A 26,733-nucleotide genomic window follows, 5' to 3' on the forward strand; every position below is an offset into this window, starting at 1 on the left:
GCCTCTCCGAGTAGCTGGGACTACAGGCGCCCGCCACCACGCCCAGCTAATTTTTTTTTATTTTTTAGTAGAGACGAGGTTTCACCGCGGTCTCGATCTCCTGACCTCGTGATCCGCCCGCCTCGACCTCCCAAAGTGCTGGGATTGCAAGCGTGAGCCACTGCGCCCGGCCAAGTCATTTTTTTATTTGCAGTCTTAGTCATATGATTTTTTTCCTCCCCAAAGAGCATTAGAATACATTAGAATCCACCTACTCTGCTGGGAAGCAGCCTCAACAAAGTGAAAATATGACATGATAAAAGTCCTGTGCCAATGGAAATGGGGACAGAGTTAACTGGGTAATTTCCAAGGTCCTATTCAGTTTTAACATTCACATCCTTTGCTTTCTGGCCTCAGGATCTATTTTTCCCCCCATAAGATATACAATATGTAATATACAAAAGCTCCAAAGTTTCATGATCAGATTCAGACATTAAAGTTGTATTTCAATAAATATAATCAAAATGCCGCTTTGCCAGGTGTTTTGTTGTTGTTGTTGTTGTTGTTGTTTTCTTTTTTCTTTTCTTTCTTTTTTTTAGAGAGGGTCTCACTCTGTTGCCCAGGCTGTAATGTAGTGGTGCAATCACAGCTCATTGCAGCCTCAACCTCGTGGATTCAAGCAAAACTCCTGCCTCAGCCTGCCAATTAGCTAGACTACAGGCGTGCACCACTATGCCTGACTGGCCTCAGCACCTTTGCTTATGCTGTTCCCTATCATCTCCTGTTCAAATCCTGTTCTACCATCTCCTATTGAAATCCTCTCTGCCCTTCAATGACAACCTCAAATGCTACTACTTCTAATAAGTTTTATTATGATTCCTCTGGCTGAATATAATTTCTCTCCTTGGTTTTTTTTTTTTTTTTTTTTTTTGAGACGGAGTCTCGCTCTGTCGCCCAGGCTGGAGTGCAGTGGCGTGATCTCGGCTCACTGCAAGCTCCGCCTCCCAGGTTCATGCCATCCTCCTGCCTCAGCCTCCCGAGTAGCTGGGACTACAGGCACCCGCTACCACGCCCGGCTAAATTTTTGTATTTTTAGTAGAGGTGGGGTCTCGCCATGTTGACCAGATTGGTCTCGAACTCCTGACCGCAGGTGATCCACCCACCTCGGCCTCCCAAAATGCTGGGATCACAGGCATGAGCTACTGCGCCTGACCTTCCATTTGATTTTGTCTTTTTTTTTTTTTTTTTTAACAAATGTTTCATGGAAGATATCCTCTGTGAAGGCATTGGCAAAGTGTTAACAGTTGCTACAGTGGTGGGCCAGACACGCATAGTCTTTGTCTCCATGAAGCTCATGATTGCATCGGGAAAGAGATACCAAGTGGTGATTAGGAAAAGGGCAGAGGGGAGAGGAGGGGCATCTCTGGAGATTCTGACTTAATCTGGGAAGAATCAAGAAATATGTCCTCAAAACTTTTGTTTGGACAGTAGAGAGAGGGGAGAAGATTGCAGGAAAGAGATGGCTTATTGGAAGGAACTAGAATAAGCCAAGAAATCTGAGTGAGAAATTGAGGGAGAGACTGGCAGGGGAAGATTCTAGAGAGGTGGACAGAGACCAGATCCCGCCAGGCCTGGAAAGGCACACCAAGGAACTTGTGTCTCTTACGTATTTTCCTTATGTCATCTTTTATTATCCTTGTCTCCGTGTCAGACTAATTCTTCTTAGTAAAATGTGACTTCCTTTGGTCAAGGTTGGGTCTTATCTTTCTTGATATCCTCAGCTCTTGGGGCCCTGTCACTATTGATTTGGTTTAGCATGCTAGGCTAAACAAATAAAAGAAAAACAAATCATTATTAATCAGGAAATAATTCAGAAGGAAATAAAAATGACTCAAAAGTCAGAATTATTTTTTTCTCCTTCAAGAACATTATGAAAAAGTTTAGACAGAAAATAGTTCCAAAGTTAAAATTGCACTTCATGTGTGGTGATTTTGACCACCTCAATGCGACGAGCCTGAAGACTTGCTGAGAGTTGCTAACCTGACCACAACCACAGCAGAACGTAGTCTTTACTCAAGTCATCCACTTGATTGCAGTTTAACTACATTAGTAAAGCAAATTTAATCTTGTTTTTAGATTCTGGTCTTCCTCCTCCAACTCATACTCCATAAAGTAGCCTGAATAATGTTTTTTGTTTGTTTGTTTTTGTTTTTGTTTTTTTGAGATGGAGTTTCATTCTTGTTGCCCAGGCTGGAGTGCAGTGGCACGATCTCGGCTCACCACAACCTCCGCCTCCTGGGTTCAAGTGATTCTGCTGCTTCAGCCTCCTGAGTGGCTGGGATTACAGGCATGCGCCCCCATTCCCAGCTAATTTTTTATTTTTAGTAGAGACAAGGTTTCACCATGTTGGTCAGGCTGGTCTTGAACGCCTGACCTCAGGTGATCTGCCTGCCTTGGCCTCCCAAAGTGCTGGGATTACAGGCACGAGCCACTGCGCCTGGCCCCTGAATAATGTTTTTAAGAAACATAGGTTGGGCCAGGTGCGATGGTTCACACCTGTAATCCCAACACTTTGAGAGACCGAGGCGGGCAGATTACCTGAGGTCAGGGGTTCGAGACCAGCCTGGTCAACATGGTGAAACTCCGTCTCTACTAAAAATACAAAAATTAGCAGAGCGTGGCAGTGGGCACCTGTAATCCCAGCTACTCGGGAGGCTGAGACAGGAGAATTGCTTGAACCCAGGAAGCGGAGGTTGCAGGGAGCCAAGATAGTGCCACTATACTCCTGCGTGGGTGACAGAGCAAAACTCCGTCTCAACAAAAAACAAAAAACATAGGTTGAATCAGTGACTTCTTTGCTTAAAAATCTTTAATGATGTCCCCTTTCATTTTCAATAAAATCTTTTTATCATGGCCTTCAGAGGGAAGGGATTTCATGAAGATTAGGTAGAGTGCTGGGGGCAGCCAGGTCTGAGTTCAATACAACCCTGTGCTCTTCAGGCAGTATTCTGCATCCTTTTGGAGACACTCTCTCACCAGGTGCTGAGACAGCTGTTTTACTTTCCAGTGTTATTTAAATAATAACAATTATCATCTCACCATATTAAGAATCTTGAAACTTCAGGATTGGAAGACTCACCTACTCCAGGAAGCCTTCCTTGACTTCCTTTTCTCCTCTGGCTCCCATAGTTCCATAACGTAACTCTCTTAGAGAACTTCCCACACTGCAGTGTAATTACTGGTTTACCTTACAGATTATGAGCAACCTGAGGACAAGATCTGTGTTTTGGCTTCCTCAGTTTCTAGCTCAGTTTCTTGCACATTCTAAATGTTTGATGAACCAATGGATATATATATATATATATATATATTTTTTTTTTTTTTTTCGAGACGGAGTCTCTGTCTGTTGCCCAGGCTGGAGTGCAGTGGCACGATCTCAGCTCACTGCAACCTCTGCCTCCTGGGTTCAAGCGATTCTCCCATCTCAGCCTCCTGAGTAGCTGGGATTACAGGAGCATGCCACCACATCCGGCTAATTGGCTGATTTTTGTATTTTTAGTAGAGACAGGGTTTTATCATGTTCTCCAGGCTGGTCTCAAACTCCTGACATCAAGTGATCCGCCTGCCTCAACTGCCCAAAGTGCTGGGATTATAGGTGTGAGCTGCCATGCCTAGCCTCACCAAAGGCATCTTATAACTGATCAAGAACTTCATTTACTCAGTGAGGCATATATTCTCTCCATTCTATAGATGAGAAAATCGAGGCTCCAGGAGAGAAAACGAAGTGCTAAAAGTAACATAGGAAGTCAGGTCAAGAGGCAAAATGTGCAGGTTATATCTAGCTTATTAATTCAACGTTACAAGAATCATAGTATTGCCCTTTTAAGCCCGTCCCCTGCCACTGCCTCCCATATCTGAAAGAGAAACACTACATCTCTGGGATGTTCTGCACATCATTACATCCCCATAACACACTGCCTGACACACACACTGGCCCTGACATCTGAGGGGTGAACACAGAATGGCTACTTGGCTTAAGGAATTCCAACCAGATGGGTTATTTCTCATGGTAGTTGTCGGTAATTAAACTCATGCAAAATCCAACTAACTCCATCCTCTTGCCACCTCCTCTCAGCCAATCAGGGTCATGATGTGGGGTGACATCTATCATTGTTGCCTCTGTGGCCTGGAACAAGAGGAAACCTAATCTAGCCCTTCTCTTGTAGAAAGAACCTCTGGATGAGTCTGGATGGATGATTAAAAATGTGCTTTCAATGCCGATTGTGAACAAGAAGGAAGAAATTGTTGGAGTGGCCACATTTTACAATCGTAAAGATGGGAAGCCCTTTGATGAAATGGATGAGACGCTCATGGAGGTATGGCTTGCTAGGAGGCCTTTTGCTGTTGGGATTCAGAGTCAGCTTGCTGGGGGAGGCTGGATGTCACTGCTCTATCACATGGGGCAGCAACCTGGTTGCTATAATCCTGACTCTGCCTCATTAACCACTTTCTTCATGCTCACTTCTGTACTGCACTGATGTGCTGTCAGAGAAATCCACATTTCCTTTTTAAAAAATGTAATCAAGCTGAGCATGGTGGCTCACACCTGTAACCCCAGCACTTTCAGAGGTTGAGGCAGATGAATCACTTGAGCCCAGGAACTCAAGGCCAGCCTGGCCAACAGGGCAATATCCTACAAAAAGTTAAACAAAGATTAGCCAGGCATGGTAGTGCATACCTGTGGTTCTAGTTACTCAGGAGACTGAAGCAAGAGGATCACTTGAGCCCAAGAGGTCAAAGCTGCAGTGAGCCATGATTGTGCCATTGCACTCCATCCTGGGTGACAGAGCAAGACCCTGTCTCAAAAAAATAAAAAAAATAATAATAATTAACAAACTTTACTTTTTAGAATAGTTTTAGGTTCTTAGCAAAATTGAGCAAAAAGTACAGAGTTCTTAGGTATCCCCTATCCCTACATATGCAAAAACACATTCTCTTTTTGTGAAGTTATTACACATAAGAATGGTACTTTATGTATGTTAGTGCTTTAGGTACAGTGTGGTCACATCCATTCCTTTATCTTAGCCTTGTAAGAACTCTGCAAGGTGGGCAGCACACAGCTTATCAAACCCATTTTATAGCTGAGAAAGCAGAGGCCTAGAGACTCTTGCTATGAGTTTTAGAGTCAAGATTAAACTTAGGTGTTCTGTCTCTGATTCCTCCTTTCTTTCTTTCTTTTTCAGTCTTTGACTCAATTTCTGGGCTGGTCTGTCTTAAATCCTGACACCTATGAGTCAATGAATAAACTTGAAAATAGGAAGGATATTTTCCAGGACATAGTAAAATATCATGTGAAATGTGACAATGAAGAAATTCAGAAAATCTTGGTGTGTAATGTTCTTTACTAGTTTCTACTCTAATACAGACTGCATCTCAGAGATGTGGCCAGATTAAGGCAAAATTGCAACTCCATGAGGGCTCAACCTGGGCGTGGGTTTGTGTACTGTTGTATCCTTCCTGCCTAGCACAGGGATGCAGCAGCACTCAACATTTAATGAATGAATGAATGAATGAACGAATGAATGAATGAATGAGTGCATGAGCAGATGAGTGCCTGAGAGTGGTACATAATGACTGCACTGTGTGGCCTGGGGACAGCTATTCCTTGCAGAAACACCTCATTCTTGGGGTCAGATGTTGGCTTGACAGCTCTAGAAACTCCATTTTTCACTGTGCTCAGGGATGACTTGGTACTGGAGACAGAGTCAACCAGCCATAGCCTCTACTCTGAGAGGAAGCTTTATCTGGAAGACCAGTGGACAATTATCAGTTTCTCAGAGCCTCCCTCCTGTGGGGTCAGCTCACTTAAAAGACCCTATTAAATTGGGTGCAGTGGCTTACACCTATAATCTCAGCACTTTGGGAGGCCAAGGTGGTCAGATCGCTTGAGCCCAGGAGTTTGAGACCAGCCTGGGCAACATGGCGAGACCCTGTCTCTACCAAAAAAAAAACCCCACAAAAATTAGTCAGGCATGGTGGTGTGTGCCTGTAGTCCCAGCTTCTCGGGAGGCTGAGGTGGGAGGATCACCTGAGCCCATGGAGGTCAAAGGCTGCAGTGAGCTGTGATTGCCCCACCGTGCTTCAGCCTGGCTGACAGAGTGAGACCAGAAAAAAAGAAAAAATAAAGACAGGCTAATGTTTTTAGAGGGCATTTCTAAAGTGGGAAGATACCACAACAAATTTGATCATTTCATTCCAATAACTGTTAAATTCAGAAGAGAAAACATCCAGTTTGAATAAATTGCCTCATGGTTTGCTTGACTCAGTCCACAGTTTCAGCCATAGAATGGGTATGTGCAACCTATCGGGGCACAGCTTCAGTGAACCAGTTACAAGTTAACAAATTTTGCTCTGGGTCAAGAAATCAGGAGCAAGTAACTGGGTCCAGTTCCCCCTCCTCTGGCACATGGGGACATACGCCCAGAGAGAGAAGGAACTTGCCTCAAGTTACACAGTAAATGAGAGGAAGAAACAGGACTATGGCCAAGGCCTCCTTACTCCCAGTCAGTAATAATAACAGTGAAACTATCGACAACAACATTAATGTATGTTAGTGCTTACTATGCGCCAAGCACTGTGCTAAGTGCTTTATATGGATTATTTAATTTTACATATGTTACTTAAGAATGACTTTGCACAACTGAATTTTAATTCACCAGTTAAGTATGTTTATTATCCTCAACTTACAGATGAGGAAACTGAAGATCAGAAGCATTAATAACACTGCTAGTAAGTGGTAGAGCTTGAATTTGAATGCAGGTCTCTATGGCTCTAAAGCCCAGGACCTTGCGCATCAATAGACGTTAAATGGAATCGTCTTTGAGCTGGTGGTTCTGTTGCAAGGACTTTGGAGGAAGGAGATAAATGGGAATGGAAACGCGGAGGCATGTTGTAACCTATTTTTTTTCCCCTGCCATTTTGGGTCCTGGCAGAAAACCAGAGAGGTGTATGGGAAGGAGCCATGGGAATGTGAAGAAGAGGAGCTGGCTGAGATCCTGGTGAGCTGAACCGGGGCAGCACAAGCCCCGATGTATAACAAGTGCAAAGTGCTCCTGAGCATGCAGGGGTTTCTCTTTGCAAAGCATGTTCCCCATCACTCTGTTCTAATCCTTCCAGCAGACCCAGGATGGGGACAGGGCTGGACAGGAGGTGGGCACCCAGAAACACTTCATGTTTCCTAATCACTTGACTCTATTCCTTATACAGCAAGCAGAGCTGCCAGATGCAGATAAATATGAAATTAATAAATTTCACTTCAGTGACTTGCCCCTAACAGAACTGGAGCTGGTAAAATGTGGCATACAGATGTATTATGAGCTCAAAGTGGTGGATAAATTTCACATTCCACAAGAGGTGAGGTCAAAACAAATATATTTGATTTCCCTTTTTAATTTTCTTTCTCGCTTGCTTTAAAAAAAAAGACTCAATCTGTAAACTACCTTAAAAAGAGTTTACTCTCAGTATTTAGGATTTAAAGAATTAGTCATGTTGCACTGATGAATCATTTATAAGAAAAGAGACACGCTGTTCCTCTGTGTCCTGTGAAGTGTGATGTTTTGGGTGCGTTGGTTTCTTGCAGTGGGTTCTGAGGTTCTGGGAATAGATGTGCTGCAAAAAATGGGTCCTATAGTTAAATGAGGGCAGAAAATGTGGGCTAAACCAATGTAAACAGGGCTCATTCCCTGCAGGATTCCTTACTAAGGTCTGCTGTGAGTCTAGGGTCATGGGGGATGGCAGAGAAGGTATGTATGGGAGGCAGTGGGATAAGGTGTGCAGAATTGCCTGAACTTGTTTGATTTTGATTAAAGCAGTGGTTCTCAAAGTGTTGCCCCAGACCACATCCACACCACCTAAGAACTTACCAGAAATTCACATTCTTCTTTTTCTTTCTCTCTCTCTCCTCTTTCTCTCTCTCTCTCTCACACACACATACACACACACACACACACTGCCAGCTCTGATAAATCGGAAACTGTTTTAACAAGTCCTCCAAGTGAGTCTCATGCACGCTCAAGTTTGAGAACCACTGGATAAAAGAGTCCTTTTGTTTTTTTGTGTTTTTTTTCCCTGTAGAGCCCCTGTTAGCTTCTCCAAGGACAGTTGCTCTCCAGGGCACAGTTCGGGAATTACTGATGAAGCTCAGTCAGAGGAATGATGCATGCTCACCTCATTTCCTAACAACAACAACAACAACAACATCTTCTTAGTATTTAGCATTTAGTATTTGCAAAGCACTTTCACAGCATGATTGCATCTAGTACAAGTTCTCACCTCCTGGTCCAATGATGGGGGTTAGAGGACCTCAAACCTCAAAAGAGAGGGTCATGGGCTATGCCTTCTTCATATTTTTGTTATTCCAACTCTCATGAGACCATTTCAGGTGTGTCCTGCCTCACTGATGTGCATGTGTTCACAGGCCCTGGTGCGGTTCATGTACTCCCTGAGTAAGGGCTACCGCAAGATCACCTACCACAACTGGCGGCACGGCTTCAACGTGGGGCAGACCATGTTCTCCCTGCTGGTGGTATGGCGGGGCCGGTGGGGCTGGTAGGGTGGGCTTGCATCACACTAGACAATCTCACGCAGACTCTACATGGTAGCAACAGCATTGTTCTTCTTTACCTATTTATTGTCTTTTAAGAATTATGTGAAAGCAGTACGGGCTTAGTGTAAAAGGATTCCAAGAATAGAGACGCATTTAAAATAAAAAGTGAAAGAGAGCTGCAAGCTACCCCCAACCTCAGTCAGGTTATTTGGGGGTAACCGTGTCACAAGTATAAAAGTAGTTCAACAGGGCCGGGTGCGGTGGCTCATGCCTGTAATCCCAGCACTTTGGGATGCCGAGGCGGGTGGATCACGAGGTCAGGAGTTCAAGACCAGCCTGGCCAAGATGGTGAAACCCCATCTCTACTAAAAACACAAAAATTAGCTGGGCGTGGTGGCGGGCACCTGTAATCCCAGCTACTTGGGAGGCTGAGGCACAGAATTGCTTGAACCCGGGAGGCAGAGGTTGCAGTGAGCCAAGATCACGCCACTGCACTCCAGCCTGGTGACAGAGTGAGACTCTGTCTCAAAAAAACAAACAAACAAAAAAATTCAACAGTTCAATTGGTCATTGGTTATAGTCTTTGTTTGGGGCATAATGACAATTAGGAACATATTTCATTTTTAAATGGCCTGTTATAAAGAGGTATCCATTTCTGTAGTTAGCCTGGCAACGCAAGTCATAGTAATCTGGAAATCCACTTAAAATAAATAAATAAAGATTAGAAAACCTTGGAATAAAAAGTTTGCCGTTCACCATTCAAGATGCCTGCAAACCACCTGTTAGCTGCTCCCATAAACACATTATGTATTCTTTTCCCCAGAGAAATTTTCTGAAATTTCGTTAAATTGTGGCAGTGTCTAGAGAAACAGCAGTATCAGCCACCTTTAAATTAAGCGTCCTGTAGTACTAAAATCAGAGAAAAGATAAGTGCAACATTCAGTTTTGTTCAGCTTCATACGCAAACCCCAGCAAGGACAAAGAGGAGGTCTAAAGCTGCATCATGTTCCATTAGGTGTTTCCATGAATCTTCTCATCCACTTTTTAGAGAGTTGCTTCTACCTGTCTGAACACTGGGAGGCCTGATTGACTATAAAATCCAAGATTTCCCTCTAATGTATAATCAGCTTTAAATTCCCTATAACTGGTACCCCTCTACCAGCAAGAGTGAGCCCCCAGGAGCCCCATTGGAAACTTTCCTCAGTAAACACTAACTTATCTTCATCTATTTTGAGGTTGGTAGTAATTTTGGTTATTGATTGCTTTGGCCTATGATTGTGGGAGTTACTATCGGAACTTTCAGGGGCAAACTATCTGGGAGCAGGAGTGAGCCTGGCCAAATAACAAGTTCTGAACTCTCAGGGAGACAGGACAGAGTAAGCAAACCCAACAAAAGCCCTTGGGGACTGGAAAAGAGGCCACCTAGTGGTGCTTGAACAGAGTTCAGTTAAGTTTGTCCACTCAAGTCTGCATAGCTCCTGAACAGGGTCCAGTGGGACACTTACTTTTTTGTGGTCCCTTCATAGCATACTATAAGGTTGCATAACCACATGTAGTGGAAAGAAACTTTACTGGATTTAACCCAGTGACATCCTACAAGCAATTACTCATACCCACATAGGTAGTCTCCAGGTCTTGACTACACAATACCCGAAAGCAGGATATACATTTTGTAGGCATCACTTAGATGGGTTTTCTATATTTGGCAGTGATTAGGTTATTAATTAGAAAGGTCAGAGTAGTGTTTCCTTCATGATGGCAGAGAAGTCTTGATCTATGATCCCTGTCTAGAATGCCATCTGTTTCTGTGGAAAACCTTCCCTGGTTAGCTTTACCTGAAGGAGTCCAAAAGGTGTATACTCCAGGAATCTGGAGGGACCTTTTGAATTGAGAGATGTAGATCCAAGACTCAAGGCCCTAAAGTTTTGTGGTAGAGAAGAACTTGGTATGGTCGCGTCCAGTGGAGTTCAAGAACAGTCTTCCTTTGGTGTAATTTCCAAAAGACCTAATCTTTGGGTTCTAGGTCGTGAAAGATCTGGTTGTCATCAATTGGTGGGTCACAAAGGGCTTCTTTAACCTGATGAAAATATGCTTTGGCATAATGCACTAAAGTCCTGCACTACTAAGTCATGTCAGAGTTTATAAAAGTGGAAGATAAATGAGGTTCTGTTATCAGGGGCATACATCTTCCTGTAACTATTTCATATGGGGCCAATCTGTTTTCCAGCAGGAGTGGATCTGATTGCCATCAATTGAGAATACCTTTGACCAGGGCAATCCAACTGATTCAGTTAGCTTTGCCTAATGCAATTGTGTTTAAAATATCTTTGTAAATGATTTTACAATGTGTCTAGTGAAATGAGTATCTCTTTATCTCTATCTATAAATTTTATACAGGCTGGGTGCAGTGGTTCACACCTGTAATCTCAACACTTTGGGAGGCTTAGGTGGCTGGAATGCTTGAGCCCAGGAGTTCAAGGTCAGCCTGGGCAACATGGTGAAACTCCATCACTACAAAAAGTACAAAAATTAGCCAGGTATGGTGGCGCACGCCTGTGGTCCCAACTACTCAGGGGGTAAGGCAGGAGGATCCTTTGAACACAGGAAGTTGAGGCTGCAGTGAGCTGTGATGGCACAACTGCACTCCAACCTGGGTGACAGAGAGAATCATTGTCTCAAAAAAAAAAAAAAAAAGGAAAAGAAAATTTTATACAATTTCTGAAACACATATTAATATCCATAGACTATAACTCAAACAAAGCTTAGCATTATTATTTGACAGTGCTTCCAGAAAAGTCTCTGGAGATTTTCTCAAGAATTCCTCACAAGGGAAAAATATATATATATATATATTTTTGAGATGAGCCCCTACTCTGTTGCCCAGTCTGGAAAGCAGTGATGTGATCATAGCTGAATGCAGCCTCAAACTCCTGGGTTTAAGTGATTCTCCCATCTCAGCCTCCCAAGTAGCTAAAACTACAGACATATACCACCATGCCTGGCTGATTTATTTCTTTTGTTTTTTTAGAGAGATGGGGGTCTCACTATGTTGCCATGGTCATGAACTCCTGGCCTCAAGTGATCCTCCTGCTGCTGTCTCCCAAGTTGCTGGAATTATAGGCACAAGCTATTAAACCCAGTGAAAAAATATTTTCTAATAGCTTATTAAGTAGTGTTATAACATCAGCCTTCCTGTGTGGGAGCAGTTCTATAAAACCAGAAAAGATGCACTGAAGGGGCAGTTAAGTGAAATCCATTTGTAAGTGTTCAAATGATCCAGTGGGTGCTGGAAATGTGTTGCCTGAGATTTTTATTGTCTTGCTAGAATTATGAGTTTGACAAATCAAACTTTTTTTTTTTTTTTTTTGAGATAGGGTCTTGCTGTGTTGCCTAGGCTAAAGTGCAGTAATGTCATTATGGCTCACTGTAGCCTTGACCTCCCAGGCTCAAGCAATCTTCCCATCTCAGCCTCCCAAGTAGCTGGGTCAACAGACGCTCACCGCCATGCTGGGTTAATTTTTAAATTGTTCTGAAAAGACAGGGTCTCACTATGTTGCCCAGGCTGGTCTTGAACTCTTGGGCTCCAGTGATCCCCCTACCTTGGCCTCCTAAAGATCTGGGATTTTAGGTTTGAGTTACCATGCCTGGCCCCAAACATTTCTTGAAACCATTTCAGCAATTCTATTTATTTATTTATTTATTTTGAAATGGAATCTCGCTCTGTCGCCCAGGCTGGAGTGCAGCGATGTGATCTCGGCTCACTGCAACCTCCATCTCCCAGGTTCAAGTGATTCTTCTGCCTCAGCCTCCCAAGTAGCTGGGCTTACAGGCACGTGTCACCATCCCTGGCTAATTTTTGTATTTTTTGTAGAGATGGGGTTTCATCATGTTGGCCAGGCTAGTCTCGAACTCCTGACTTCAGGTGATCTGCCCACCTCGGCCTCCCAAAGTGCTGGGATTACAGGCATCAGTCTCCACACCCAGCCCATTTTAGCAATTCTAGAGCAGTCACATTGTCAATATTTTGTCATCATTTCTGTCATTTTATCTCTTCCATGATGAGTCATGGAGTGCAGTAATCTAATAATGGAAGCTTTAAGGACTCAAGAAGGACAAGGAGGCCATCGGGACTCCTTATGAGTCCACACTTAACATTGGATTTACATCCTTTTAAATACCAATTTCATTTCTCCAATCCAGGTGCATAGCACTGTTTATTAAATAGGTTATCATAGGTAACTTGACTTGGATCAATCTTTGGAGTTCATTTAAATTGTATATCTTACCAATTTCAGTACTGGCTGACTTAGCATAAAAATCTGCCAAATCATTTGTTTTAATTTTCAATTATTTTTTATTCTGCTTAATACTGAGTTAGCAGTTTTATGAACCAGTTTCTTCATTGGAATTCTGGAAATTCTTCCCCAGTCCAATGGTATGATCTTATGAAGATGAAACACTTTAGGCTTATAGTTGCTCAGGAAAGTAGCAGAGTAAAAAACCACCTGTAGATGACAAGACTTTACATGGTCATAGTTAAAGATCTCATGAGAATTCATTACAATAATGACACAATTGACAAGGAAATTTGGTTATTTCTGTTGCAAACATTTTAGGATAATAACTAAAATTGTGACTGATAGTGCTATACCAGGAATACTAGATTTTTATGAATTTTTTACAGTTTCTGAAATACATATTAATAACACATCCGTAGAATATATCTTGAAGAAGATTTAGCATTAATTGTATTTGACAATGCTTCCCATATAATTTAATATATAAAATAAGCCTAATTAGTTTAATGTCTCTCTTTTTACAAGAAGAAATATCCTTTTGAGATGTTCCAAGGGTTCATCTGAAAAATTCCAAAGTTAATTTGCAGTCAAGAAAAATACTTAATTTAGGATATGATTTTGGGGCCAGGCACGGTGGCTCACGCCTGTAATCTCAGCACTTTGGGAGGCTGAGCTGGGTGGATCATTTGAGGTCAGGAGTTCAAGACTAGCCTGCCCAACATGGTGAAACCCCATCTCTACCAAAAATATTTTAAAAACTTGCCTAGTGTGGTGGTGTGTGCCTGTAATGCCAGCTACTCAGGAGAATCACTTGAATCTGGGAGGCAGAGGTTGCATTGAGTCGAGATCATGCCACTGCACTCCAGCCTGGACAACAAAGCAAGACTCTGTCTCAAAAAAAAAAAAAATGAATATGACTTTGGGAGGTTTCTAAATGCTTGGTTTTTTTTTTTTTTTTTTTTTTTTTGAGACAGAGTCTTGTTCTATCACCCAGGCTGGAGTGCAGTGGCATGATCTCAGCTCACTGCAACCTCTGCTTCCTGGGTTCAAGTGATTCTCTTGTCTCAGCCTCCCCAGTAACTGGGATTACAGGTGCGTGCCACCAGGCCAAGCTAACTTTTTGTACTTTTAGTAGAGATGATATTTCACCATGTTGCCCAGGCTGGTCTTGAACTCCTGACCTCAAGTTATCCACTTGCCTCAGCCTCCCAGAGTGCTGGGATTACAGGCATGAGCCACTGCCCCCAGCCCAAAATAAGATAATTTAGCCCAGTGTGGTGGCATGCACCAGTAGTCCCAGCTACTCAGGAGGCTGAGGTGGGAGGATCGCTTGAGCCCAGGAGGTCCAAACCGCAGTGAGTTGTGATTGCACCAGTGCACTCTAGCCTGGGTGACAGAGCAAGACTCTGTCTCAAAACAAAAATAAAATAAGATAATAAATAAATACATAAATAAATAAATAAACAGAAAGTTAAATACTTATAGAAAGACCTTAGCTCTTTTAATAAAGAAAACTCAGTTTTCTTAAGTGATCAAAAATCTAATAAAGACAACCTGGAGTATAGGAAATTAATTTGATAAAGCACAGAATCTTTGTTTCCTAGGCCAATTACCTAAAAGATAAATTTCCTATTAAGAGCAGACCAATACTCAAAGAAAATTTGTGGTTTTAAAAGAGAGGTCCAAGTTCTAGTTTTGCGTCAGTGTACTTTTTACATCAATGCTCAAGATAGCATTAATTTCAAAATTTTAGAAAAACTTACAAATAATTTTCTTCCAATCTTTTTTTTTTTGGGATGGAGTCTCGCTCTGTCACCCAGGCTGGAGTGCAGTGGCACATCTCAGCTCACTGCAAGCTCCACCTCCCAGGTTCACGCCATTCTCCTGCCTCAGCCTCCTGAGTAGCTGGGACTACAGGCGCCCGCCACCACGCCCGGCTAATTTTTTGTATTTTTAGTAGAGACGGGGTTTCATCGTGTTAGCCAGGATGGTCTCTATCTCCTGACCTCGTGATCCGCCTGCCTCGGCCTCCCAAAGTGCTGGAATTACAGGCGTGAGCCACCACGACCAGCCATTTTCTTCCAATCTTAGCCAGCTTAATCACGCATATAATTACTTTCACAAGATTTATCCTCCACAAGCCTTCTACAACTTTCTTATCCATTCAACTTTTGTCCTATACTTTTTCCTCTTCTCATTTTGGAGCAACCAGTTATCCTACATTAGGACAAAAATTTCTCTTTTCCCCCTTAACAAAATAAAACATCCTCATGTCTTATAGCTTTTTCTTACCAAAAGCAGTTTTTGCCCTCTTATATAATTGCTTATAGAATTGTTTCCCTTATTATTTTATTAATAATATATTAATTATTAGTTATTAATATATTATAAATAACATTATGTGTTAAGAATTCTAAATAATAAAGAAATATATATTAATATATGTCAATATATCCTTAATTAGAATTCTTAACCCTTAGTGACCTTAATTTCCAGTGAACACTAGGAAGCAAGCAAAAATTGTGAACTGTCTGTCACACCAGCAATCTGTAGATCAATAGTCTGTGAATAATAATTTCTAGAAGCATGTAGTTCCCCATAGTACAATCTGTCATTGTGGCACAGAACATTTTTAGTAACAGTCCCAAATAGTTTTAGTCTCTTGGTAATAAGAAATTGTAGAGGAGGCAACATTTAATCTCTATCCTCTTAGATCCTTTTTTACTTTTGAGACATGGTCTTGCTCTGTCACATAGGCTAGAGTGCAGTGCTGTGAACACACGGCTCACTGCAGCCTTGACCTTCTGGGCTCAAGCGATCCTCCCACCTCAGCCTCCCAAATGTTAGGTTTTGAAGGGAAGGCGAGGGTTAGAGAAAGACACACACACACAAAGAGGGCAGCTCAACAGCAAATGCAGGCTTTATGCCCAGCATAAAATCTACAGAAGTGGGAACCAGCCTAATGCCAGAGCCCACAGCTGCTTACAGGCTGGGGGTACTTATAGGTATGGGCGGGAGGGGTCTGGGCAGTATGGCTTGTTGCCTGGCAGGCTATTGATAAGATGTTCTCATGATGAGGCTGTTTTGCCCTTGTCTCGGTGGGATGCCATTGTGGTGTTTCTTGGACTTTTGCCCAGCAAGATATGATAGGGATGTTTCTTTAGTTGGGCATTTGTCTGCCTTGTGGTCAGGTGGTTAGGAAGGATGTTTCTCTCGACCCAAACCCCCATGAAATGTTTCACTTTGACCAAGGTCTGTAAAATAATGGGGAGCTTACAAAATGGTGCAGTTGGGACTAACACCAAGTAGCTGAGACCACAGGTATGTGCCACCATGCCCACCTAAATTTTTAGTTTTGTAGAGACAGGGTCTGGCTATGTTGCCTAAGCTGATCTTGAATTCTTAGGCTCAAGTGGTCCTCCTACCTCGGCCTCCCAAAGTGCTGCCATGTGTGACCTGCCATGTCTGGCCCTATCTCATGTTTTGTTTCTTTCATCTTGACTATTCTATGCACCTCATATAAGTGAAATCATACAGTATTCGTCCTTTTGTGTCTGGCGTATTTCACTTAGCATAATGTTTTTGAGACTTATCCATGATACAATTTTGTGCCTGTATAGTGTTCTATTGTTGGACTTGGAAGTCTTTTCAATCTTTCACTATTACAAACAGTGCCACAATATCCTTGGATGGACTTATCTTTGTGTATTTGTGTTCGTGTTTTTGGCTCAGAGGGTTCAGAGACTTTTATGTTTTATTTAAAATTATTTCCCCATCCAGATCATGATGCAAATCCCTGCCCTTCCTCAACATCATCCCTTCCCCCTTGGCTGAAATGGTCAGGCCAGAGTAGGTGCTAGGGCCTGGAAGCAGGAATTCTGACCAGGCTACCTTAAAGGGTGACAAGAACACCACTTAGAGTGATTGCTTTCATAAAGTCAGCATCAGCTCTCCAGAGCGCTTTCCCACATTCTGTTTCAACACCCAGCATCAACAAGGAGTTAAGTGTCTGGCACAATCCCAGGGAAGGATTCCTCCGGGCTATGCTTAAACCAGTAGACCATGTTTGGAAGATTTGCTTTACCAGACTGGCCATGTTCAGAAACTCTCCAAATCCTAAAACCTGACATCTACAAGTTTCTCAAAACTCATCTGATCCAATATGCTCGACCCTTAGTATGGAGATTGGGCTGCCGAGGTTCAGAGGGAGATGAGACCAGCTAAGGTCAACTCAGAAATAGGGTGACTAGTTGTTCCCATTTACCTGGGACTTTCCCCATTCTAGCACTGAAAGTCCCATATCCAAAAAGCCCCTCAGCCCTGGGCAGTCCTCCAGTCAGCCTCTGGAGCCAGGATACAGCCAAGATCAGACCCATGAGTTTTTAGTTCTGGGCCCTCCTCCTTATACCCGCCTTTTCAGCCCTGCTTCCAGCCCTACACAAAAGGAATGATTTGCACTCTGATTGCCCTTCCAGACGGGAAAGCTGAAGCGCTACTTCACGGACCTGGAGGCCTTGGCCATGGTCACTGCTGCTTTCTGCCATGACATTGACCACAGAGGCACCAATAACCTCTACCAGATGAAGTGAGTCAGCCTCCCTCCCCACCCCCAGCCCTCCGGATTCATTATCCAGCTCTGTGTGGCCCCCAGGCAGACTCACTGGCCAACAGGGAAGTCTTGTGGTCCACAGCCTCCCACTGCCTTCTGCCCTTGGGATCTGGGTCTCATCTTGTAGCAGCCAGAATAATGACCCCCCTCCCTGCCAAAGATGTCCAGATCTCAAATCCCTGAGCTGGGGAATATGTTGCCTTACATTCAAAAGGGACTGTGCAGATGTGATTAAGTCAAGGATCTTGAGATACAGGGATTATTCATTCGAGTGGGCCCCATGTGGTCCCAAGGGTCCTTATAAGAGGGAAGCAGAAGGTCAGAGAGGAGAGAGGATGCTACCCTGCTGGCTTTGAAGATGGAGGCATGGCCTACAAGCAAGGAATGCAGGTGGCCTCTAGAAGCTCAAAAGGGCAAGGAAACGGATTCTCCTCTGGAGCCTCCAGAAGGAAAGCAGCCCTAAGGACCCATTTCAGACTCCATACAGAGCTGTAAAATAATACATTTTATTGTTTTAAGCCATTAAGTTTGTGGCAGTTTGTTATAGCAGCCATAGAAAATGAATGCATTAAACTCCTTTACTTGTCTCCTTCCCTGTCCTACCTGCTGCACTAATTTGAGCCAAGACGTTAATAACCAGTAATGATTCATTCACTCATCTCGTATTTATAGTGCTTCTAATATAGTGTGGTAGGCTCTATGCTAGGCAAAAAAGGTGCTCTGATGAGCAAAACAGTTTCTGTCCTCACAGAGCTTATATTTCAGACAGCCCATAAAGCATAGTCCTTGAACCATGATCTCACTGGATCCTCACAACCACCCAGTGGGCTGGGCAGAGCCTACTTAAAGATGAGAAAACTGAGTCTCCGCTCAGGGCCGATGGCCTGTAAGTCATTAACAAGCTCTGAATTTATGCTGCTCTGAGTCTTCTCAATACTTTCATGCTGCTCTGGGGCTAGAGATTGGGTTTATAGTTTACATTTTGAGAATCTAAATACTTAGCACAGTGTGTGGCACATAACAAGTGCTCAACAAATAATTACTGAATACAGAAATGAATAAACACACGGCTTGCAGAAATTCAGTTGTTTCCTTCAAGACTTGGATGTGAAGAATCAGGGCTAGATGATCTTGAAGCATGGCCCAATGCTAATGTCCCTAAAATCCCTTATGGCATTGTGTGTGTTTGTGACTTTTTCTGTGGAAGGGGTCCATGCTATTTAGTAGATTCTCTAATGAGTTCACGACCCAAAAGTAACTTGGAATCCCTTGTGGAAGAGGCTGCAGACTGAGTCAGGAGACTTGATGTTTGGTCCTAATTTTCTATTGTCCAATCCACATTGATTCTCTCTCTTTCGCATTCAGATCCCAGAACCCACTGGCCAAGCTCCATGGGTCCTCCATCTTGGAAAGACACCACTTGGAGTTTGGCAAAACACTGCTCAGAGACGAGGTAGGATGAGGGCCAAGGGTGTACAGGCTGCGGGGCCCAGATCAGAGGTTCTATTTCACAAGGAACCTGAGTGTGCCCAGGGAGCATTCTTTCCATTGGCCTGGGCTGCCTCTGCCATCATCTGGGGTGGCCATTGGTGGGTGGGTGACTTTACTGCCAGCATCAATTCTCTCCCATCTCACCTCTCTTTTTTTCTTTAGAGCCTGAATATCTTTCAAAACCTCAATCGTCGACAGCATGAGCATGCCATCCACATGATGGACATTGCAATCATTGCCACAGACCTCGCCCTGTATTTCAAGTTGGTATATCTTCTCATTTTAATAGTAAAAGTAACAATGATTATATGTATGCATATATATATACATATATATATATTTTTTTTTTGAGACAGGATCTCACTCTGTTGCCCAGGCTAGAGTGCAGTGGCACCATCACAGCTCACTGCCTCCTGGGCTCAAGGGATCCTCCTACCTCAGCCTCCTGAGTGGCTGGGACTACAGGAACACCACCACTCCTGGATGATTTTTTAATTTGCTGTAAAGATGGGTTCTCACTATGTTACCCAGGCTGATCTCAAACTCCTGGTCTCAAGCCATCCTTCTGAATCAGCCTCCCAAAGTATTGGGATTACAGGCATGAGCCACTGCACCCAGCAACAACATAATAACAATAATAATAACAAACATCATAGTTCCAATTAATTTAGCATATACTATGCGTCAGGCACAACACATGTGTTATGGACACATTGATTCTTGCTACAAGCCTGTGAGTTAGATATTATTACCCCCATTGTACAGATGGGAACACTGAGATTCAGGACAAGAGATTTGCTAAGAGTAGATAACAAATCAGTGGCAAAGACTTAGGTTAAACCTAGGTCTTCACTCTTGGGCCTCGGTTCTTTCAACCTTGTTTTGTGAATTTTGTTGATTTAATAGCCTCCATCTGAATCAGCAAATGTTAGCAGCTCAGGTGTTGCCTTATTCCAAGACTTGCTCCCTTTACTAGACTGATGTGTTTTGTAGGAAGAGGACGATGTTCCAAAAGATTGTGGATCAGTCTAAGACATACGAGAGTGAACAGGAGTGGACACAGTACATGATGCTGGAGCAGACACGGAAGGAAATCGTTATGTGAGTTGGGATGGGGTTAAAACCTGATCCTCTTAGGCTTAGGATCATGAGGCGAGACGCACTGACAGCTCTTGTTGCTCTCAACAAGCCTTGGGACTATTTCATTTTGGAGGCCTTCAACATATGAAAAAAATGAAGTTATGCCAAATTCCAATTGCACAAGCTATATGTTTAATCTTTATTTTAGCGCTAAAAATGCAAGACAGTATATTATTATTTATCTGAATAAAAAAATATGTTATTTGAAGTAGTTCAATCATAATACCTAAGATTTGGGTGGTAAACTGATATAACTTTCAAGTTTTTGATACAACAGAAAGCACTATAGCAATTAAGGGGTTTTTGTTTTGTTTTGTTTTTTTGTTTTGAGACAGGGTCATGCTCTGTCGCCCGGGTTGGAGCCTAGTGGTGCGATCTCGGCTCACTGCAACTTCCGCCTCCCGGGTTCAAGCGATTCTCCTGCCTCAGCCTCCCTAGTAGCTGGGATTACAGGCACCCACCACCATACCCAGCTGATTTTTGTATTTTTAGTCAAGACTGGGTTTTGCCATGTTGCCCAGGCTGGTTTTAAACTCCTGACCTCAAGTGATACACCCACCTCTGTCTCTCAGAGTGCTGGGATTACAGGCGTGAGCCATCATGCCCAGCCCGAGTTAAAGTTTGAGTGCTAGTTAATGTGTCATTCAAAACATATAGGCTTAATTTTTAATGTATTCCTTTACATAGGACAATATCCCACAATATAGCTGTGCTAGTCACAAATTGGTTATGGTTGGTATGAAATTTACAGTGCATGGTCTGGCATGGTTGGTAATGGGACTCAAATTTAAGTTGTCTGGTGAATGTCTTTTTTCAGTTTTCTCAATGTGCTTTCATGATTCGCCTCAATTGACAATGGGGTGAGAAGTGTAAATTTGAGGCCTTTTATGAATATGTGGCCCAAGCCAAATGGTCCCCTGGCTCCTCTGTGATGGGTCCTGGGCATTGAAGGCAACGGTCAGGAAAAGTTGCAGGGGAGACAAGGCTGACTAGTTGCCTAGGAAGCATTGGGTTATTTGTTTATCCCCAGATGCTTCTGTGAAAGTGAGGCTTGATTAAGTCACAAGCATTGCAAATGTCTGCAACAGAGAAGAGGAGACCACTGGGACAGGCTCTGGAAAGAGGGGGGTGGCAGCAAGTTGCCACTCCTTCAGCCCTGCAGTTGTCCAACCAGACCTCCCACAAAGGTCCCCTGATTTCTCAACACTTTGGGAGGCCAAGGGGGGTGGATCGCTTAAGCTCAGGAGTGTGAGCCACCACATCCAGCCACATTTATTTATTTATAATTTCAACTTTTATTATACATTAAAGGATGCATGGGCAGGTTTGTTACATGGGTATATTGTGTGACACTGAGGTTTGGGGTACAAACGATCCTCACCCAGGTAGTGAGCATAGCACTCAGTATGTGGCTTTTTAGCCCACACTCTCCTCTGTCTCCCCTTGTAGTAGTCCCCAGTAACTACTGTTGCCATCTTTGTGTCCATGTATATGTAATGTTTATCTCACACCTGTAAGTGAGAATATGCAGTATTTGGTTTTCCATTCTTGTGTTAATTCGCATAAGATAATGGCCTCTAACACCATCCATGTTGCTGCAAAGGCCATGATTTTGTTCTTTTCTATGGCTATGTAGTATTCCATGGCGTGTATGTAACACATTTTCTTTATCCAATCCACCGTTGATGAGCACCTAGGTTGATTCCATGTTTTGCTATTGTGAATAGTGCTGTGATGAACATGTTAGGGCATGTGTCTTTTTGGTAGAACTATTTGTTTTCTTTTGGATACATACCCAATAATGAGATGTTGGGTCGAATGGTAATTCTACTTTAAGTTCTTTGAGGAATCTCCGAACTGCTTTCCACAGTGGCTGAACTAGTTTACATTCTCACCAGCAGTGCATAAGCATTCCTTTTTCTCCACAGCCTTACCAGCATCTGTTATGTTTTGACTTTTTCTTTTTTATTTTTTCTGAGACGGTGTCTCACTCTGTCACCCAGGCTGGAGTGCAGCAGCACGATCTCGGCTCACTGCAACCTCCACCTCCTGGGTTCAAGCAATTCTCGTGCCTCAGCCTCCAGAGTAGCTGGGACTACAGGCACCCGCCACCATTCCCAGCTAAATTTTTTGGCATTTTTTGGTAGAGACGGGGTTTCACCATGTTGGCTAGGTTGGTCTTAAACTCCTGACCTCAAGTGATCTGCCTGCCTCGGCCTTCCAAGGTACCCAGACTTCTTTTGACTTTTCAGTAAATGCCATTGTGACTGGTGCCAGATGGTATCTCATTTTGGTTATTTATTTATTGACTTCTGCTTTTGCTTTTCCTTTTTTGAGATGGAGTCTTGCTCTGTTGCCCCGGCTGGAGTGCAGTGGCGCAATCTCGGCTCACTGCAACTTCCACTTCCTGAGTTCAAGGGCTTCTCCTGCCTCAGCCTCCTGAGTAGCTGGGATTACAGGCATGCGACAACATGCCCGGCTAATTTTTTTTGTATTTTTAGTAGAGACAGAGTTTCATCATGTTGGTCAGGCTGGTCTCGAGCTCCTGACCTCGTGATCCGCCTGCCTCGGCCTCCCAAAGTGCTGGGATTATAGGCATGAGCCACCATGCCCAGCTGACTTCTATTTTTTCCTAATGTTTTTCTTTTTTTGACTTCCATAGCTGAACATTTCAAAATGGCTCAGCAGAAGGACTAAACAGTTGAAAGGAACACCCTGCTATTGGATAGGAGGACTTGATATTAGAAACTTGTCTATTCTCCCTAATTAATTATTCATTTAAGGGTGATTCCAAAACCAATCAACCAACCAACCAACAAACAAAAAAACCCTGCTTTATTCTGGGGGAATTAGGAAGCTGATTGAAAAATTCTTATGAGAAATGAGTATGCAAGAATAACCAGAAAAAGAAAAAAGATAAAAAAGAATAGTCAGAAAATTCTGACATAGAAGAGTAATAATGGTGACCAGCAGAACTAAAGGCAGTTCTGTCCTAGGCAAGAGAAGTCGTTCAGATCAAGGGGATGAACTTAAGGACTATGTCTGTGCTCAAAGTGGGTTTTATACTAATGGAGAAAGGTGTAAGTTCATCAGTGGTGTTGGGACAATGGGATGGCCATGAAGTTAGATCTCTATCTCATTCCTTATACCAAAATAAACTCCAGACGTAATAAAAATTTTAAAATAACCAGGGAAAGAAAAGAGAGCACCAAAAAAGCATGGAAGAATTAAGAATAATTTCAGAGCGAGCTTTTCAAAATGTGACATGAAGCTGGGCACAGTGGCTCATGCCTGTAATCCCAACACTTTGGGAGGCTGAGGCAGGCGGATCACCTGAGGTCTGGAGTTGGAGACCAGTCTGGCCAACATAGTGAAACGCCATCTCCACTAAAAATACAAAAATTAGCTAGGCGAGGTAGCGGGCGCCTGTAATCCCAGCTACTTGGGAAGCTGAAGCAGGACAGTGGCTTGAACGTGGGAGGTGGAGGTTGCTGTGAGCCGAGATTGCACCACTGCACTCCAGCCTGGGCGACAGAGCGAGACTCCATCTCAAGATAGATAGATAAATAAATAAATAAAACAAAATAAAATAAAAATAAATAAAATATGACATGAAAATCGTAAGTCATAAAATTAGATGGAGAAATCTGACTATGAAAAATTAAGGATTTCTGTACAACACACAAAAACACATAGTCTAAATAGGACAGTAAGTGATAAGCTGGGGGTAAATATTTGCACCACTTCTAAGAGAAAAAGAGCTAATTTCCTCAGTGAATAAAGTGTTAATATGATTCCAGGAAAAGACTAGTCCAATAGAAAATGGGCAAAAGGCACAAACCAACAGTTCCCAGAAAAGTTACTTACAGTGGGATATAAACCTATGAGAAGACAGTGATTATAAAACTACAATGAGGTATAATTGTTAACTCCTATTGTCAAAGATGAAAACATTTGCTTACATACTGTGTTGGGCAGAGTGAGGGAAAGGGCCACCTCATTCCCCATGTGGGAGCGTAAACAGGCTCAGTCTTTGCAGAGGGCGATTTGGCAACACCTATCAAAGCTCTAAGTGCTCATGCCCTTTGACCCAGCAATCCCACTTCCAGGATTTCCCCTCCAGATATTCTCCCACATGTGCACCAAGTGTATGTACAGGGTTATTTGTTGCAGCATTGTCTGTAACGCAAACAGGATTGAAAACAATCGAAATGCCTAGCAATGGGGAACCAGGTTAAATAAATGATAACACTTTCATACAATGGAATATCTTACAGATTTGCAAAGAAATGACATCAAATGAAAGGTATTTTGTTCAATTTTAAAAGAAGAAAAAAAGCCAGGGGCAGGATCTCAATCATTGTCAAAGTCAAGGTGACCTTACGTAGGCATCTTCAGCTGACGGCACACATACCTCTCTGGGAACTCATGTCCTTCCAAGATGTATAGATAAGCATAGATAGCCTTAAGGGAATCAGCGTTTTCTTTCATAATATTAATCTTCCTGAGAAAGAAGCAGCCCAGTAGGCACAGCATTCTCTCATTCTTCCCCACCTTACAAAATAAAGGCAAACTCCATTCTTTCTTGAATCTTCCTGCAGTGCATTGTCCTAGAGACAAAAACCTCTGGGCAGCCAAACAGAGGGACTATTTGAAATACAGTCATCCCTGGGTATACTCAGGGGATCGGCTCCAGGACCTCCTAGTATACCAAAACTGGTACAAACTCAAGTCCTCCAGTAGCCCTGAAAACTCCCTGGATGTGAAGAGTCGGCCCCCACCCCACACATGGGTTTTGCATCCTGCAATCCATGTTCAGTTGAAAAAAATTCATGTGTAAGTGGACCTGCGTATTTCAAACTCGTGTTGTTCAAGAGTCCACCATACTGGTGTTGTCACGGGTTCTTATAATTAAGGCATTATAAATCTAAGGAAGGGGCCAGGCCCGGTGGCCATGCCTGTAATCCCAGCCCTTTGGGAGGCCGAGGCAGGTGATCACTTGAGGTCAGGAGTTCGAGACCAGTCTGGCCAACATGGTGAGTCTCCATCTCTACTAAAAATACAAAAATTGGCGAGGCATCGTGATGCGTGCCTGTAATCCCAGCTACTTAGGTGGCTGAGGCAGGAGAATCGCTTGAACTCAGGAGGCAGAGGTTGCAGTGAGCTAAGATCGCACCACTGCACTCCCACCTGGGTGACAGAGCGAGACTCTTTAAATTTTTGTAGAAACGAATAAAGGTCTTACTATGTTGCCCACGCTGATCTTAAACTCCTGGGTTCAAGCCATTCTTATGCCTTGGCCTCCCAAAGTGCTGGGATTATAGGCATGAACCACTGGCCCCAGACTATTTGTTCAAGAGTTTTTACAACTTTAATTGCCAGGCACTCCCCCTGAACCCTACCCCTATTCCCAGCCAGTGGTGGGGGGTTGTACAGGGGGGCAGCAGATTTTTCATTTAAATATCTTACTTTTTTCAGAGAATGTATCACTGTCCAGGGACCATGACACTAGGGCAAAGGCACATCAGTAATACGTACTGAAGATGGCGGCAACTGATTTAATCCACACCACTGTCTTGTTTCTATCATCTGTCTTTACAATTTTTTTTCTTTCTTTTTTATTTGGCCAATAGTCTCTCAACAGAATCATATCTATCTATCTATCTATCTATCTATCTATCTATCTATCTATCTATCATCATCATCATCATCTATCTATCATCATCATCATCATCTATCATCATCATCATCATCTATCATCATCTATCTGTCTAGTCTACCTACATACCCTCCATGTACCTTTACCTTTCTTAGAATTAAAAATAAAAGCTAAGTTGGATGTATTGTAACATGCTTATTTAAGTTTAAAAATAGGAACTGGGCATGGTGGGGAGGCTGAGACGGGCAGATTGCCTGAGCTCAGAAGTTCAAGACCAGCCTGGGGAACATAGTGAAACTTCATCTCTATTAAAATATGAAAAAACAATTAGCCGGGCATGGTGGCTTGCACCTGTAATCCCAGCTACTCTGGAGGCTGAGGCATGAGAATTGCTTGAACCTGAGAGGCAGAGGTTGCAGTGAGCTTGTATGGAACCACCACACTCCAGCCTGGGTGACAGAGTAAGACTCTGTCTTGGAAAATTTAAATTATCCAGGTATGGTGGTGCATGCTACTTGGGAGGCTGAAGTGGGAGGATCACTTGAGCCCAGAAGTTTCAGGCTACAGCTAGCTATGATCATGCCACTGCACTGCCCTCCAGCCTGGGCAACAGAGAGACTCTGGTTAGAAAAAAAAAAAAAAAAAAGAGGAAAAATGGGCAAAAAAATAGATGCTGAATCCTACTTCAGTCTAGTAATAAGAAATATTCATTCATAAACCAATACTTTTTTAAAATCCCATCCTATATTGTTAATAGACAAATTCAAAAAAGGGTACTCTGAGTGTTTAATAATTATTTGTAAAAATAGGTAGTATATTTTGTTATTTAATTGTGTAATAATAACTTAATTCAAAAGAAAATTTTTCAACACTTAGAGGCTTATGGTCAAAGGAAAAATTTTAATTATATAATTTCAATAAATGGATATAATTGGTTGCAGGTAATTATGAA

General features: G+C 42.9%; 1 protein-coding gene across 2 annotated transcripts in view; it reads left to right on the forward strand.

The window, feature by feature from the left end:
- The window catches only part of PDE6A (phosphodiesterase 6A), a 91,016-nt gene that overhangs the window by 47,055 nt on the left and 17,228 nt on the right, over window positions 1-26,733 (forward strand). For both annotated transcript variants that reach the window (XM_003266628.4, XM_003266629.4), the window contains 9 exons: window positions 4,206-4,355; window positions 5,223-5,366; window positions 6,972-7,037; window positions 7,246-7,392; window positions 8,456-8,563; window positions 17,358-17,467; window positions 18,857-18,944; window positions 19,145-19,245; window positions 19,976-20,083. In XM_003266628.4, the coding sequence (XP_003266676.1) occupies window positions 4,206-4,355; window positions 5,223-5,366; window positions 6,972-7,037; window positions 7,246-7,392; window positions 8,456-8,563; window positions 17,358-17,467; window positions 18,857-18,944; window positions 19,145-19,245; window positions 19,976-20,083 (1,022 nt within the window). The remainder of the gene's footprint in view (window positions 1-4,205; window positions 4,356-5,222; window positions 5,367-6,971; window positions 7,038-7,245; window positions 7,393-8,455; window positions 8,564-17,357; window positions 17,468-18,856; window positions 18,945-19,144; window positions 19,246-19,975; window positions 20,084-26,733) is intronic.

The sequence above is a fragment of the Nomascus leucogenys genome, chromosome 2 (assembly GCF_006542625.1).
Source record: "Nomascus leucogenys isolate Asia chromosome 2, Asia_NLE_v1, whole genome shotgun sequence".
Classification (NCBI taxonomy): domain Eukaryota; kingdom Metazoa; phylum Chordata; class Mammalia; order Primates; family Hylobatidae; genus Nomascus; species Nomascus leucogenys.